This window comes from Lutzomyia longipalpis, chromosome 4 (genome assembly GCF_024334085.1).
Source record: "Lutzomyia longipalpis isolate SR_M1_2022 chromosome 4, ASM2433408v1".
In the NCBI taxonomy this organism is placed as follows: Eukaryota; Metazoa; Arthropoda; class Insecta; order Diptera; family Psychodidae; genus Lutzomyia; species Lutzomyia longipalpis.
The window spans coordinates 19576770-19592234 of NC_074710.1; the positions used below are offsets into that span (position 1 = coordinate 19576770).

General features: G+C 33.3%; 2 protein-coding genes across 4 annotated transcripts; one reads left to right on the forward strand and one right to left on the reverse strand.

Annotated features, from left to right (window-relative positions):
* Positions 1–1690: 1690 nt before the first annotated feature.
* Positions 1691–10887, reverse strand: LOC129794763 (rho GDP-dissociation inhibitor 1). Of its 2 annotated transcripts, none has more exons than XM_055835618.1 (4): positions 10668–10887; positions 10280–10504; positions 4573–4797; positions 1691–2383 (listed from the first exon to the last, which is right to left on the reverse strand). In XM_055835618.1, exons 2-4 carry the CDS (start codon positions 10464–10466, stop codon positions 2187–2189), a joined length of 609 nt encoding a protein of 202 aa, XP_055691593.1. In that variant the 5' UTR covers positions 10467–10504; positions 10668–10887; the 3' UTR covers positions 1691–2186. The 2 variants fall into 2 exon arrangements, with proteins under 2 accessions (XP_055691593.1, XP_055691594.1); XM_055835619.1 differs by having other exon boundaries at positions 10280–10499; positions 10668–10845.
* Positions 10888–11178: 291 nt separating this feature from the next.
* On the forward strand, positions 11179–12423 carry LOC129794765 (U11/U12 small nuclear ribonucleoprotein 35 kDa protein-like). 2 transcript variants are annotated; one of them, XM_055835623.1, is made up of 3 exons: positions 11179–11413; positions 11662–11782; positions 11839–12423. In XM_055835623.1, exons 2-3 carry the CDS (start codon positions 11689–11691, stop codon positions 12339–12341), a joined length of 597 nt encoding a protein of 198 aa, XP_055691598.1. In that variant the 5' UTR covers positions 11179–11413; positions 11662–11688; the 3' UTR covers positions 12342–12423. The 2 variants fall into 2 exon arrangements, with proteins under 2 accessions (XP_055691598.1, XP_055691596.1); XM_055835621.1 differs by having other exon boundaries at positions 11181–11413; positions 11631–11782.
* The last annotated feature ends 3042 nt before the right edge of the window (positions 12424–15465 follow it).

A 15465-nucleotide genomic window follows, 5' to 3' on the forward strand; every position in this document is an offset into this window, starting at 1 on the left:
CGGGCTTTCGACAACTTATCGATACACACCATGAAGTTTGCTGCATTAGTATGTATTTTTCGCGAATTAGTTTGTCCCAAATAATAAAAATTGAATTTTAACGATTTTTTTTCTCTTGTTTTTCCAAAAATGCGATTTTTCTGGTGTTTCTCGCAAATTTTTGGCATAAAATGCATTTTTGGGACTCCTGTGGCACTTACGGGTGCTCCCGCGGCCCCGGGGAGCCGCTCTGTGTGGAAATTATGGCCCGCGGAAGTTTTGACGGTTGGGGATTTTACACGACTCCGTTTTCCCGGAAATGGATTTTCGTGAATTTTGGATTTTTTTTATGCGAATCGACACGGCGTCGCTTCCTGGTCACAAAAACCCGACTTTCCCATGAAAATTCGGCGGAAAACGCGAGAAAATTGCGAAAAAGTGAATGTGTGAGGGAGACGGATAGTAGTGACGTGCATCTGTTTCATTTTCTCTTCAGCAAAATGTACCAGAAAGGGCGCTAAATTCAAATAATTCGCGAAAAATATGTGAAAATTATTTGGGGGCGCTACAAAGGGGGGCTCTGGGGAGAAAATGAGTACGGCCATCTGAAAGCGCCTGATTTAAAGAGCCTCTGTACCAAATTTCATCGCAATCGGACCAAGGGTGTAGAAATCCTTTCTTTTTTATTTAGAAAATGACGCCATGTCCACCATTTTGAGAACAAAGACCGTTTTATTTTAACCCTTCCTTGGAGGATTTTGTTGGCCACAGAATTAAAATCTGTTAAACACTTCACGATGATTTTTACATATTTCTTTAGGGAATTTTAATTACTTCAAGTTTGTCGAAAGAAAACTTGGAAAAAGATTTTATTTTTAAAAGAAAATTAAGGTAAAAGTTTTGAGGTTAGAATCATCGATCCTCCAAAACTTTAAAAAACCATTAAAAATGTTTTTTTTTTAAATAATTTAATTAAATTCATTGAATAAGGTGCAATCCCTTTTAAAGATTAACCAGATTAAGGTGTTCAGAACTGTTAGAATCTTTAGAACCTCGCTTCCTTTCAGCCCTATTCAGCACACAGAGCTTCGACGAATTAGTCTTCCTTCAAGTTTTCAGAAAACACTGAGAGAAAATAAAAGACTTTTCTTTATTTTTTGAGCTTTTTCGGAGACTAGTGGAATTTTATTTATTCATCTCTTCCTGTTTTTTCTTTTCTTTTTTTAAAGTTCATATAATACGTTTTTTTGATTTATAGCTATTTTTTGTCACTACATTTCACATTTTTAAGGCATCACTATACGGGCAAAATGAAATAAGATTTAGAAATGGATTTTTGGCGCATAGAAATTATTATCAAAAAGACTTTATTAATGCAAAAATGTCAAAGATAAAATTTCTGTGAAATACTTTTGTGGGGTTTTTTTTTGGGAAAACATTTTTACAATATTCTCTCATTTTTTTCATTCAAAATTGTGTTTTTTAACTACTTTTCGCACTTTAGTTACAGGGAGGTGGATTTTTTATTTATTTGCTTTTTCATTTATTAAAAATCTTATTTTATACTTTTTTTAATATTATCAAAGGAAATGCATAAAATTTTCTTTTAAAAAAGAAGCTTATAAAAGGGGTTAAAATGATTCAAAAAAAATATTAGAATAAAACTATTCTCCTTGATATTTTTTTTTATAATAATCTCAACCATAAAAAATATATTTTATATAAAATTATTTTATTTCCATTTATTCATTTATTTTTTAACTCATCCATTTTTTCTTGAAATTAGAAGAAAATCCTTTGAAATGAAAATGGCACGCTGTAAATTATCTTCTTTCCATTTTTTAAAACTTTTTTTAACTCAAAACTTTTCTAACTCATTTTTTAACTCGTTTTTAACTGGGATTATGTTTCTTCTTTATTTTTTTTTTAAGTCTACTGAGCTTCCTTTTTTCTTAAATTTCTTCTGCAAATTGCCAAAAGTTTTTTTTATCTTACAATTTTGTTTTTAAAAAATTTATTCTTTCTGCATTGCTATTGCGAATAACCTAAAAAAATGAAACCGGATAAAGAAGAAAAAATACTTTTATTTAAAAAAAATCCTTAGAGGTTTTTTTTTCCTTGCAAAACATTCTGGAAAATTTTCATATTTTTCATAGTACAAAAAAATAATAAATTTGTAGGGAAAAAAGCAAAAAAGAAAAAGGGGCTCAGTTCCAATCTTTCTTAATTTCAAAACTCCAATCCCATTTGAGATGTTCATTTTTGTCGTCGTCCGTGAAGAGGGATGTTACACTGTACGAGCCTCGTGCCATCATACCCGAGGGGGCTTCCTCCGGGGGTGTCGTGTAGCTCTGGAGGTCCAATTTTGGGGGGTACGAGCCCACCATGTGCGTCATTTTGTCCACTAAATTCATTACAGAGCGAAAGAATTAATAAACAGACATCCCCCAATACACCCTTAAATCGATTTTAAGAAATCGAATGAAAATCACAGCTAAAAAGAACATCACACAGCACAGAAAACGAATGAAATCTCATCTTTTTTCACAACTAAAACATATTTTTCTTTAATTATTTCTTCATTTTTCCCAACATAAAATGAAGAAAATTAAACTTTTGTTCTCTTTAGAGCATTCTTCGGGGCTTTTATTGGAGAAAAAGAACGATAAAATGTACTGAGAAAAAGGAAATTTTACAGAAAATTTTACTTTTCTTAAGAAAAAATAAATAAAAGACCTGAAGAAGGTCAAATTTTACTCAAAGTGTCTTTGGAAATCACGGAAAAACACTAAAAATTGAAACTCAGTTGAAACAAATTCAATTAACACTCGGAGGACTTTACTGGTAATTGCTACCAATTGGAACCTTAAAATCATCACAGAATAAAATCTATTGGACTTATCTCGATGAATTTAGCATCTATGTGTAGGGAATTTTAATTACTTAAGATAGCAGAAAGAAAATCTCGAGAAAAGTCTTTTCTTTGGAAGATAACTGAGGTCAAAGTCAGAATCCAACGCGGAGGATCAAATTGGTAATAACTACCAGTCAAAATCTCATACATTTTTCCATTGTTTTGAGGTTATGTTTCCCCATATTTTCCAAATAAAGTACTCTTGTTCACTTTTCCTCGGTGAAAATAAATTAATGTGGACTAATTTTATTGCCGGAAGTGATTAAAAAGTTACTTGAAGAATCAAAGTTTGTGATGATTTAGGCGCAATAATAAATTATGTAAAATTGTAGCTAAAAAGTCGTTTGAATTGGCAATTTTGCACCGATTCGACGCAATTTTTTTTCAGTGACGATTTTCTCAATTAAATATTTAGTAATTAGGTGCAGGAATGCTTGAAGGACATTAAGAATTAGTCAAACTTTCGATCCTCCTTCAATAAACTGATAAATAATTAATTATTGAGCATATTTTATCAGCTGGTAGTTATTACCAATTTGATCCTCCACGTTGTGCCAAATGTTGGGTCCTCCAAGTGTTAAGAGAAATGTTTCATGCTCAGAAGCAAAATCCTATCAAAGTTTAAATTAAATGTTATTCTGGCATGCAAGTGAAAATATTGCTAATAAAACAGCGCCGCCATTTTGAAAGATGCCATAATGTTATCTTTTTTTTTTTAAAGTTATTTTATGTTAAAAATATTTTTAAAAAAATGCTAAAGTATTGTTTGAAGCTATTAATTTGGCGTGTGGTCTCCAAAAATGACAGCTATTTTTTTTTTAGAAAATTGACTGAAAACTTATAGAAAAAAACTACAAAGCAATAGAAAATGATGTCTATTAAATAGATTATTTTTCTTTTCATGTATTTCGAGATTGTTTTTATTTTCTTTTTAATATTCCACCTTTTTATAACTACTACAGGTTAACCTTTTATTAATGTCAATAGTCATGACACATGTTGTGCTATAAAACACTAATTTGTTAAATAAAATTGGTTTTGGGTGATTATTTTCAATTAAAAAGGTGAGAATAATAAAAGAAACCGTAAAAAAGTTTTTTTTAATCTCTTCATGAACAAAACATCAAAATTACGATTTTATGTTATGTTGGTTTGTGTCTAGACTACCATAAAATATTTTAGAATTCAGGCTTCCTAAAAAATACTTTATCAAGCAAATTATCTTACAATTTAGCATCTAATATTCAGCAATTAAATTTGCCTTTTCAATACATACAAAGCAAAGGCATTTTCTACATATTTTAACATCCTTAAAAACAAACCAGCGAATGTGAAAAAAGATGAGATTCCACAAAATCACCGCAAAATGTAACAAACACTCAAGAAAATTAATTTTTAAAGACACACAGAACTGAAAGAATAATCTATTATGTATTAGTAATGCAAGAAGAGAATACTGACAGAGACAATCATTACCAGGTGCTATTTTAATTGCAATTCATTTATCAATTTTTTTTTGTTAAATTTTGTCAATCGCAAAGCACAAATCCCAATGAGAGCAAAAAATATAATTAGAAATTACGGAATGTTATTTTGGGTAAATTCTGGGGAAAAAGGTAATAAATTTTGAATAAAGGAAAATGGAGAAACAAAAAAATAATGAGAAAATTGTCATTTACCTGGAACTCCCATCCGGAGGGTCTTCTGAACATACTTGAGCCCATGCACAATTTCACGTTGAACAATAAAGTCAATACGAATGCGATACTGAACACCCTCCTTAATGGTGAATGTTTGTTTCTTCAATTTGGAAATATCTCCCGTAAGGTCCAATTCCATATCATCACGTCCAGTTACGCACAGCGCTAGCTTCTTAACAATCACCTTTCGACTATCATTTGCATCTGTGCAAGGAAGAAAGGAAGACTTTGTGTGAGTTGAGGGATTCTGAGGGTACAAGCCATTGGGAAGATTTATTTATATTTTTAATTTTCCATTGAGGAAGTAGAGCGCAAAAATAGAAATTTTATCTCAAAACTAATAATTGAGTAACACCCGATTAATTTCAAGTGCTCTGTGCACTTGAACACATGATGGTGTGTTGAAAATTCCCAAGTCTTTGGTCATTTGGTTTGTCTCTCTTACGTTGCGAATAAATTCTCTTCCACATGATGAGGTATTAAGTCACGATACAGTAGAAAATTCTAGTTTTGAGTTTGTTAAGGTTTGCTTATTAGAAAATATCAAGTTTTTCCTTTTATAGCACAAAATGTGTCTTAGCTTTGAAGTCTAAAATTGCTATAAATCCCCCAATTGCTATAAAATTGAGGAACAGCACCCTCATTAATTATGCAAAATACAGCAACAGGAAGCCCTGTTTGTAAATTTTATAGTAAACAGGGATACTGACCAAAGGATTGACATTTTTATAGCATCGTGGAGCTGACTTTGAAAAACATTTTTTTTCCTTATTTTATTAAAAAAGAATTGAAACATTTGAAAGGTTTAAAAAGTAGTACATATTAGTACATTAGTAAAAATTAGTAGATAGTCAAGACACAGTTTTTGCTATAAAAAAAATTTCTTTTCAATTTTTTTCTCCTGATAGGTGAGAAGAAAGAAAAATTTCAACAGAATCACCCCCTATTCATAAACAAGTTATCCTACACATGGGGGTAATTCCAGAAAGGCAAATCATGCTCTATTTTCTGGTCTATAGAGTCTACTTATACAACATAAATGTAGGTATATGTTGAGATGCTTTTTATGCGAACATCTCATGCAAAGGTGGGTAACTCGTGTGTTTTGCGGGGGGTTCTTTTATCACCATCACAAACCTTCCTTCCTCATCAAATATTGATTTTCCGTGCGATTTTCTATCTCATGCACAAAAGAATTTTCTATTCAATGTGTGTGTGGGGAAATTGCAGAAAAAAAAGCCCCAGAACATTGGTTTTTCTCCCCGAAATGAATGGAATTCATTTGGGAAAAAGATGATTGAGAAAGTTTTTTTTTTAATTTAAATTATTTAATCTATTAATTTTTTTCAAGACTTGGAAACGTTGGAAAATAAAAAAAAAAATTTTATAGCAAATAATGTGTCTTGGCTAAATATATTTCTTGGATGAAAAAAAAAATAGAAAAAAATTGTATTTATCTTGAATCTTGACAAAGACTTCGAAGGATTTTGAAAAAAATTCTGAATTTTGACGAATAGTCTCAACTTCTTGACGAATAATTCGAATCTTCTTAACAAATAATCCGAATCTTAACGAAAAATCCGAATTTTGATGAATAGTACAAATCTTGACGAATAATTCGAATCTTAAAAAAAAAACCCGAATCATGATGAATAATTCGAAGATTTTCGTTCAGATAAACACCCCTTGAAAATAAAATTTTAAATATATTTTTTAGATAATTTTTTTTCTTTGAAAGATATTTTTGAGTTTTCTTCGTTGAATCTTTTCTTTTTTTTTTGACAAAAAAATTTGGTAGGTTGTTCATTGAGAAAGAAGCATGAGGAGCATAATAATCTCACAGAATATTCTAAATGTTCCAAATGTTGCCACATATCAGCAACATACATTTATGTATGGTTGTGCGAAGTGATTAAATCGCCATCACCACCCTGTTGTATTGATTGCAGAAGTAGATTATATGGAGATGAATTGTCTATTTATAAATTTATTAAATTCATTTCAAAAGAGAAGCTTTTCCACCTGAAACCTCTGTGTGTGAGAATAAATTTATATTAATGTTATTTTCCATAACATTTCGTTCCTTTTTTGAAATCCTTCATTATGAAGAATTTCCATTTGGAGGAGCTTCCCACTTAATGAAGAAGACACAAACTCCTCATTCAGAGACCCACCTTAATGGCGCGTCAATTGAAACGCGCACAGAAAGGTAATGAATTTATGTGCAATAATCATATAGAAATTTATTCATGTTTATTGCAAAAATGGAAATGTGCGCAACTTCCATTTTTTTATTCATTCAAGCTAGAATTGCGACATTGAGAGCAATTAATCACTGCTCAATGGCTTCATACGACATTTTCTACTCTTTTTTTATGTGGGGAGATAAATGACCCATCAATTGGCGCCTTTATAGTGTTCCCATCAACAGACGCTGAAAATTTATTTGCATTTCTCGTGGACTTTCACTTGTATAATCAAACCAAACCTATCGCCTATAATACGAAATTAATTCGAAATTAAATTTGCACTAAAGCTCAACTCGCTAAAATCGCAGAATTAGAATCAATCTATGCAGACTCTACCTGAATTAACCCTTTCGCATCCAATTGGACAAACATTGGCTCAAAATGTGAAACATTAAATTTTCCAGAATTTTAGTGAAAATTAATTTCTTTTTCAAGCTATAAAAAACTTTTAATTAACAAAGAAGATGTCAAAGAGGACTTTTTGAGTTAGAATTGTCTTTTAACCCTTAGAGGATTTTTCTGGCCACCGTGGCCAATTCGACTTTTTTTTTTCAAATCGTTTGCAGAATAAAATCTATTAAACATACCGAGATAATTTCTGGAAATTTCAATTAGCTCAAGTTCGTAAAAAGAAAACATCTTTTTGAGAGAAAATTAAGGTCTAAGTTTTGAGGTAAGGAACCTTGATCCTTCAAGGGTTAAGTGTATTCATTCAGTAAATATCAAGGGGTGTTTATCTGGCAAATATTCGGAAAATTATGCCGGATAGTTTAGAAAAATATGAATATTTCACTGATAAATCTTTTTTTATTTACATTTTCATTGCAGTTTTCAGAGTTTTAATCGAATCTTGAAAGCGTTTCATGGCATTTTTATTGTATTTTACACTCATTTTAATTATGTTTCGTTGGTTTAAATTGTTTTTGATGTTGCTTTTTATTGCGTTTCGTTCCTTTGAACCACGTTTCTTTCGTTAAAATATCGTTTCGTTCGACTAAGACGTATTTTTATAGCGTTTCGTATAGGCTTCGTTACGTAAACTTAAACTGCGTTTCGAATGTTCAATTCGCAATTGGAACAATGTTAAAATGAATGAAATGAAAGAAAAAATTTCGTTCATTTTTTAGCGTTTCATTAACTAAGGCTCTGTTTCGTACATTTTAAACCATGTTACGTTCACTTAAACCACGTTTTGTTAATTTAAGTGGCATTTTAATGTTTTTCAGGGATTTTAATGCATATTTCATCACTTTTTATTACATAAATCATTTTTTTTATTAACCAGTATATTTTTTACTTTATACAAAATGCCAATAGAAGACATTTAAACGGAAAAAAATGAATTGAAAATCGTTTAAAAGGCCGAATGTTTCAATGTTTCACGTTGACGCGGAGAAGTTTCAAAGTGAAACTTTTCTTCATGATAAAAATTGCAGACGCGAAAGGGTTAAAAGGAGTCTATTCATTCAAAGTATTCGAATGTTTCAATATTTCTTCAACATTCAACGAAATAATTTTACATTTGGATAAACGAAGGACTCAATGGAAGCGAAAGGGTTAAGCTTCCACCCCTTTCCATCCATATTCCCTCAAACAAGCGGAGTTTCAATGCAAAATAGCTTTATTTGAAAAAAGCATTTATCTGTGCTTTTAAGACAATTTAATTAATTCCAACGCCCCAATTTCATTCTAAATATTCATAAAATTCTCAATAAAATGGCACCAAGATGAAATTTTGCAAGCAGAAAAGGAAATAAAGGGGAAAAAAGCAAAAAAAAAAAATTCAGACGGAAGAATTCTTGGAATGCCATCCACTACTAACACACACAGAGAATTTTCCCACGAATTTTACCAACAAACAAAAAATTCCCATGGCGGGGGTCACGCATAAATTCACGCTGCATGATATTTTCATCCACATTGCTCACCCACAAGTGAAGCAAAAAAAAAAGCGAAAGGAACATTTTGAGAACATTGATAATTCGTTATCAGAGTAACATTGATAGTGAGAAAATTTAATCCCGCACAATTAGTGGCGATTTGTGACAGAAAAAAAAAACATTTTTTGGGGGAGAAGTTTTTCTTTAAGCAGTTTTGGGTGTGAAAAATTTGTAAAGGTGAAAATGACGAAAGAAGCGCAACTATTAATATACGAGATTTTAAACCTCTGGCATGGAAAATATCAGACGGTGTATTGAGGAGAAAATTGCTCGTCAAACTGAGACGTTGAGCTTACTGTATGTGGGAAGAAATGCGAATTGTGAATGCTAAAAAATGAGTCACGATGGGGGAAAATCCCAGCTCTTTCGTTCACGCATCTTGCTCTAATAAAATATTTCATTTTTCTTTCATTGAAAATTCTTTAAAAATGGAGAAAATTGAATGAGATTGATTTTTTGTATAAAAAAACCATTTCAATGATAAAACGATGTTAAAGTAATTTTTTCAGGTATTTAGTTAACTCTTTCACATCCATTGGGTTCTACGCTGATCAAAACGTGAATCATTAAGAAACATTCCTGAATTTAAAAGAATTTACTTTTAATTTTAGCGACAATCGATTATATAAATAAAAATATTGTTAAACCTTAGAAAAGAAACCTTAAAGGTTAGAAAATAAGTGTCAAAAACTAAAAAACTTCAAAAACTACACAAGAAACGTCAAATTTTTGTAATAAAAATGTTAAACGTCAAAAATGAAATGTCAAAATGAATTAAATTAAACGTCAAGTGTCAGAAATGAAGTTTCAAACGTTAAAAAAGAAAGAAACGTTCAGCGGTTAGAAGAAGCAAAGAGTTTCAAACGTAAGATAAGTCAATCGTTAAGCAAGAAACGTCAAATTATCAAGTTTTTCAGAGCCGTTAAATAGTTTTAAAAAAATATTTAATGATATATTTTTGAATTTTATTATTAATTATTTTGAGAGGAAAATTTATTCAGGAAATGACGAAGAAATCGACTTTTTTTTTAATAGAGAATTATAATAATTAAATAAAATAAATTAAATAATAAATGAAATTAAATGAAAATAGAGAGTTGTTATAATTTTAAATTATTTTTTTTAATCATTAAATAAACAAAACTAATAAAATTAAAAAAAGCTCTAAATTGCTTCAAATTTCATGACTTTTTAGCATTAAAAAGCCATTAAATTAAAAAAAAAAAACACCAACGTAGTGCACGAAAGGGTTAATCAGTCAGTCAGCCAATGAGAATGCTGGAAATTCGAAACTTTCGCATTCGGTTCTCTTCGCGATCACTTCGGACAACTTCGTCATTCATTCTTAACTTTTCTGATTCATCGCAGATTAATCAGACTTTGCAAACGTTCTGTTACATCCTCCGTTTCGCAAAGTCCGCGAATGCGCCCACAACCGGCTTTGTACGTAAATATTTATTGAAAATTACGAGCAGAGATGCAGCGCATGAGACTCACCCACGATAATCTTTTCAGCTTGTGCTGCCCCAAGGAGTGCCTCTTTGTACTTCCTCAGGCTCTCGTCCTCCTGATCCGTGGCCATAATCTCCTCGATTGTCTTCTGCGGTGGTGCCTGATAGTTGGCGTCCACGTCGGGCGTCTCCTCGCCTTCGGCATCCTGTCTTGGCTCCTCTTCCGTCGACATCTTTTTCCCCTCTCTCTTTGTTGCTTTTCCTTTCTTTTCTGTGCAGGAAGAGAGAGAAAATCTTGTTTTTATTTTTCTTCTTGAGCTTTGCCAATCTTCTCCATGGGGGTGACCTTGTGTGTGAGCCCCGAGGGAATCTCAAGCAACAACGCTGGGATGGGTACAGAGACGGGGCGGAGACCCCACACAAGGGACACTTACATTTCTTCCGCAGTTAACGATGAAAAACAATTATGCGCACCTTTTCCGGCAAATGGATGATAACACAGGTGAATAATTAACACGATAAATCACACAGAAAGTTAATTTAATGCAGAAAACGAACAAAAATTATCACTGAAAAAGCTTAGAAACGTCCACTAAATGATCCGTAACGCCTACCCCACATATCGTGGAACTTTGAAGGGTTTCCAGGAATCGTCGATTGAATGAGCTGGATTTGTTTTCTCTCGCTCGATTAGTTTTCATCGATTTTATATGATTTTTCTTGTTAATTTTGCTTTCGTCTATGCTATTCAACGCCATGTTGCTTCCTGAGCACTGAAAATGCGGAAAATCTAGTTTTCTCAGGAAAATCCCAGTAAAATGCAAAAAAAAATATCAAAGTGAGCGAGACGACACGAAGTTATTGTGTAGCTCTCTCATTCACATATGAATGAAACATTTTTCAATGAATTTGTGAAACACGAGACATGTATCTCTCTCGCTTTCACACACGTATGAGGTATCTTGCATCTCACCTTTCAATTAAAGAGCTTTGTTTACGTTTTCGTTTTTCCGGCATATCCTGCGATTTTCCTTAAATTTAGCTATTTTTCCTTAATTTATTGCATCTAGAGGGGAGTAAATTGATCTGTGAATGAAAGGACATTAAGTTTATGAAAAAAAAACGTGAAAAATATTAAGAAAATCGCTCAGAATTGATTATTTTTACGCGAAGTTTTAAGGTGAGTTCAGGTATTCACAAAAAGGTAATTTAAAGGCCCAAAAAATCCATAATTTCTCATAAATTTTAACTAAACTTATCCTCTAGTGTACAAAGAACCTTTTTCTTTAAATTCCTTGAATTTAATTGTAAGTTAAAGATGAGTTTTCTTTAAAATTCCCTTCTTGGAATAAAAATTGTTTTCACTTTTTAAATCTCAATTTCTACATATTTTACAGGATCCTGGGGAACTTCCTGGCCTCTCAAAAGAAGCCAAGAGACTCTTCTTGCAAAACAATGTCATCCCACACCACCCACGCTCAACCATCAACGTCAAGATTCAAAAAATACGCCGACGAATACGATCCAATTACCGTTGGATCGATTGATGGTGAGTCCCTGCAGGTCCTGTTGAGAAATTCCATTTAAATACTTTCTTTTCTTTAGGCCAGGATACAACTCCACACGATAGAGCCCTCATGAGGGCTGCAAAGAGCACCTATAGGCCAAATTGCAAAGTTTCCGGAAATCCGCGGCATACAATCTTCGTGGCTCGTCTCTTCCGGGAGACGAATGAGGAGAAGCTCCGGAACAAATTTGAGCGCTTCGGGAAGATTGTCAGCTGTCGCGTTGTGCGCGATCTAGTCACGGGAATGTCCAAAAATTATGCCTTCATTGAATTTCAATCAAGGGCGGCGGCAATTGAGGCGTACGACACAATGAATGGGGTCACAGTTGATGGGGCGGAGTTGCTGGTGGACTTTGAGTGGGAACGACGAATGCGTGGGTGGAAGCCACGGAGGCTCGGTGGGGGCTTTGGGGGGAAGAAGGAATCCGGACAGTTGCGCTTTGGGTGCCGTGCTAGGCCATTTCAGCGTCCCCGGAGTCATCCTGTGGATTACCGTGACATCTTCCGGCATCAAAAAACACAAAGGAAGATTCATTCGTGATTATCCTTTTGCTTTCTTTTGTAAATTCTAATTTACAAAGAAGAGTTAAAAAATAAAAGGCGAATGATCGTTGATATTTGAATTATTATTATTATTATTATTACAAACAAAGATGGCGTGCGAGAAAAGTTCCTCCATCTTGAAAAAAAAGCGTTTTCTATGGCGTTTATTTCAAATAATGATGAAATATATTAATTATTCAATTAATTAAAGGAATTTATGCAACGACATATGAAGGATGATCCTCTATCGCAGAACAATTTTAACCCATCTCATCTTGTAGGGGAACATAAAAAATAGAAGAATCGCGAGAGAAACTCCCCAATATCCACTGGGATCACACAGAAAAGTGCAGTGATAGAACAGTCCGGGAAAACATAACCTCAATTTGGGAACAACATTGAAATGAATAGGAGGATCTTTATTGTGTTCGACCAGAGTGGCATCGGGACCTCTTGAGCTTCTTTATAACCTTCCCAACCTTTCCTGCCTACCCGAATGAAGATTTGAATGATTTTTGCTTCACTTCTGTCTTTCCGGACTTCCCGTCGTTGAGTTTTTTTTCTCTTCTTGGAGTGCGACACAACGACGGGAAGTCCGGAAAGACAGAAGTGAAGCAAAAATCATTCAAATCTTCATTCGGGTAGGCAGGAAAGGTTGGGAAGGTTATAAAGAAGCTCAAGAGGTCCCGATGCCACGCTGGTCGAACACAATAAAGGTCCTCCTATTCATTTCAATGTTGTTCCAAAATTGAGGTTATGTTTTCCCGGACTGTACTTTCACTGCACTTTTCGATGTGATCCCAGTGGATATTGGGGAGTTTCTCTCGCGATTCTTCTATTTTTTATGTTCCCCTACAAGATGAGATGGGTTAAAATTGTTCTGCGATAGAGGATCATCCTTCATATGTCGTTGCATAAATTCCTTTTACTTCTATTGAAAATTCTTAAATAAAGAGCTGCTCCTGAAAAAAACCAATAAGTTTCTTTTATTTTTTTTTTTAAATTTTTTTTCCAATTTTGGGAAAGGGGAATGTTGTGCTCTAAAGACTCTACTAAAGAGATTAGATTTATTTAGATCTGAAAAGCAATATTCCAACAAGAAAAATCAAAATGTTAAAGAAAAATCGTTAAAATGTGAAAAAACGTCAAAAATGTGAAAAAGAAACGTTAAAATTGAGCAAAAATTTGTGAAAAAAAGTAAAAAAATGTGAAAAAAACGACAAAAAAGTGAAAAGTCAAAAATGTGGAAAGAAGCATCAAATTCCGTAAAGAAACGTCAAAAAATGTGAAAAGAATTGCCAAACGTTAAAAAAACGTTAAAATTGTGCAAAAAAGTCAAATTGTGAAAAAAAACGTCAAATTGTGAAAAGAAACGTCAAAAATCTGAAAAATAAACGTTAAAATTGAGCAAGAAACGACAAACTGTGAAAAGAAACGTCAAAAATGTGAAAAGAATTGTCAAACGTTAAAAATTTGCATTGTCTATGCATTTTTGAACTCTTATCAAATATTAATCGTTAAGAAATCGTCTAATTTTTCATAAAAACTGAAAATCCAACAAACTTTTAATGATTTTTTTGTTTTTCATAAAGATCTTCCACTGATGATAAAAGAAAATGAAATAAAGAACAAAATAAAGTTGAAAAAGAAACGAATTTTATTTTTCCCAGAGGGGAATGGAAATGTTGTGCATTTCCACACCCGTAAAATACATCTCTCTCATCTTCCTGGGAATCCTTCCTGTTCGCTCCTGAATGATTAATCCAAACTTATCTCTTCGCTATTTCACATTAATTTGGGATTCTTGTTTAAATAGATTTTATTCGTGGAAAGGCAGTGCGGGGGCATGGGGGAGCGCAATGTTTTGGAGCATTTTGGATGGGAAATGCGGCAGAAATTCTCTCTCTTTCGTTTATTCCTCCTCCTCATGTTCACTCAAATGCAACTAATGCGTGACTTTCGATTAAATGCAAACGTCACATGTTCCAGGTGCTCTCCTGGAGTGGATGGAATCACAGACATGGCAGCTTCTTTTGCACATGAGGAAGCATTTCACCGGCTCATTCATATAATATTCCTGCTAATCTTCTACGAAATTTCCAGCATCTTCCCCCGCAGCAACCATCAGGATGGGGGTGGATCTATGTGTCTGTGAGAGGCTGAGTGTATGGAGAAACAGATTATCTCCACTCTATTGTCGCCTCTCCTCCTACTCCAGAGGGAGTTGAGATCTTGAGGAAGAACCAAAGAAAAAAAAAACAAGAGAGTGAACGTAAGAAAAAGTGGATGAATCCGTATGACTTGGGGAAAATTTATAGTTTATTGCGTTTCTTCCGGCAATAAATAAAGTTTGAATGGCAGTTTTATTATTTCGAATATATCGGAGTGTCTCTTCGTGTTTTTCCCACCACCCCCCGAAAAAAAAAGAAGAAAAACTTTTTCCACCCACAAGCAACGGAAGAATTTGCCAATTTTTACTGCGTTTTTTCGCCATGAAGAGATTTTCTTTTGATTTCTTTTCACTTTACCCCCAAAAAAATCGCTTCTGTGAGGATTTTCCATTAATGGGGACCATCCGATGAATGGGAAAACACTTAAAATCCATTTGAGATATTAAAAGAAGAGCAAAGGCACACACTTTCCGGGGAAAATGCCGTGGAAATTTAATCAATTTGGAAAAGTGCCATCAACGGACTAATTAATATTTCCTCCATCGCCTGAAAATTCTTTTATTTTCTTATTTTTTTTTAAGAACTGAAAGAAGATTCGTTCTAAAGTTCTTTTCCAGCAGCAGCATTGGGCAGTTTTTTGAGGTGAGGCGAAGATGGAGAAGAAGAAAAAAAAGAGGCACCGCCTAATGAGCCATATGTTTGCCGAGGCGATTCAGGTGAATCCACCACGGTGAGGTAATTCAATAAAACGTGCGCCACATTTGAGTTTCTTGAGATGAAAAAAAAATAAGACGAGAGGCACTCAAACATTCCTCCAATTTGGGTATGAAGTTAATACAAACTGAAGATCCCCGCGGTGAGGACTTTTTTCTTCGTTATGAAGGTATTTTTTTCTGTGGTTCAAAATGCTTGAGTAAAAAAAATAATAAAATATGTGGCCAGTAGCATGAA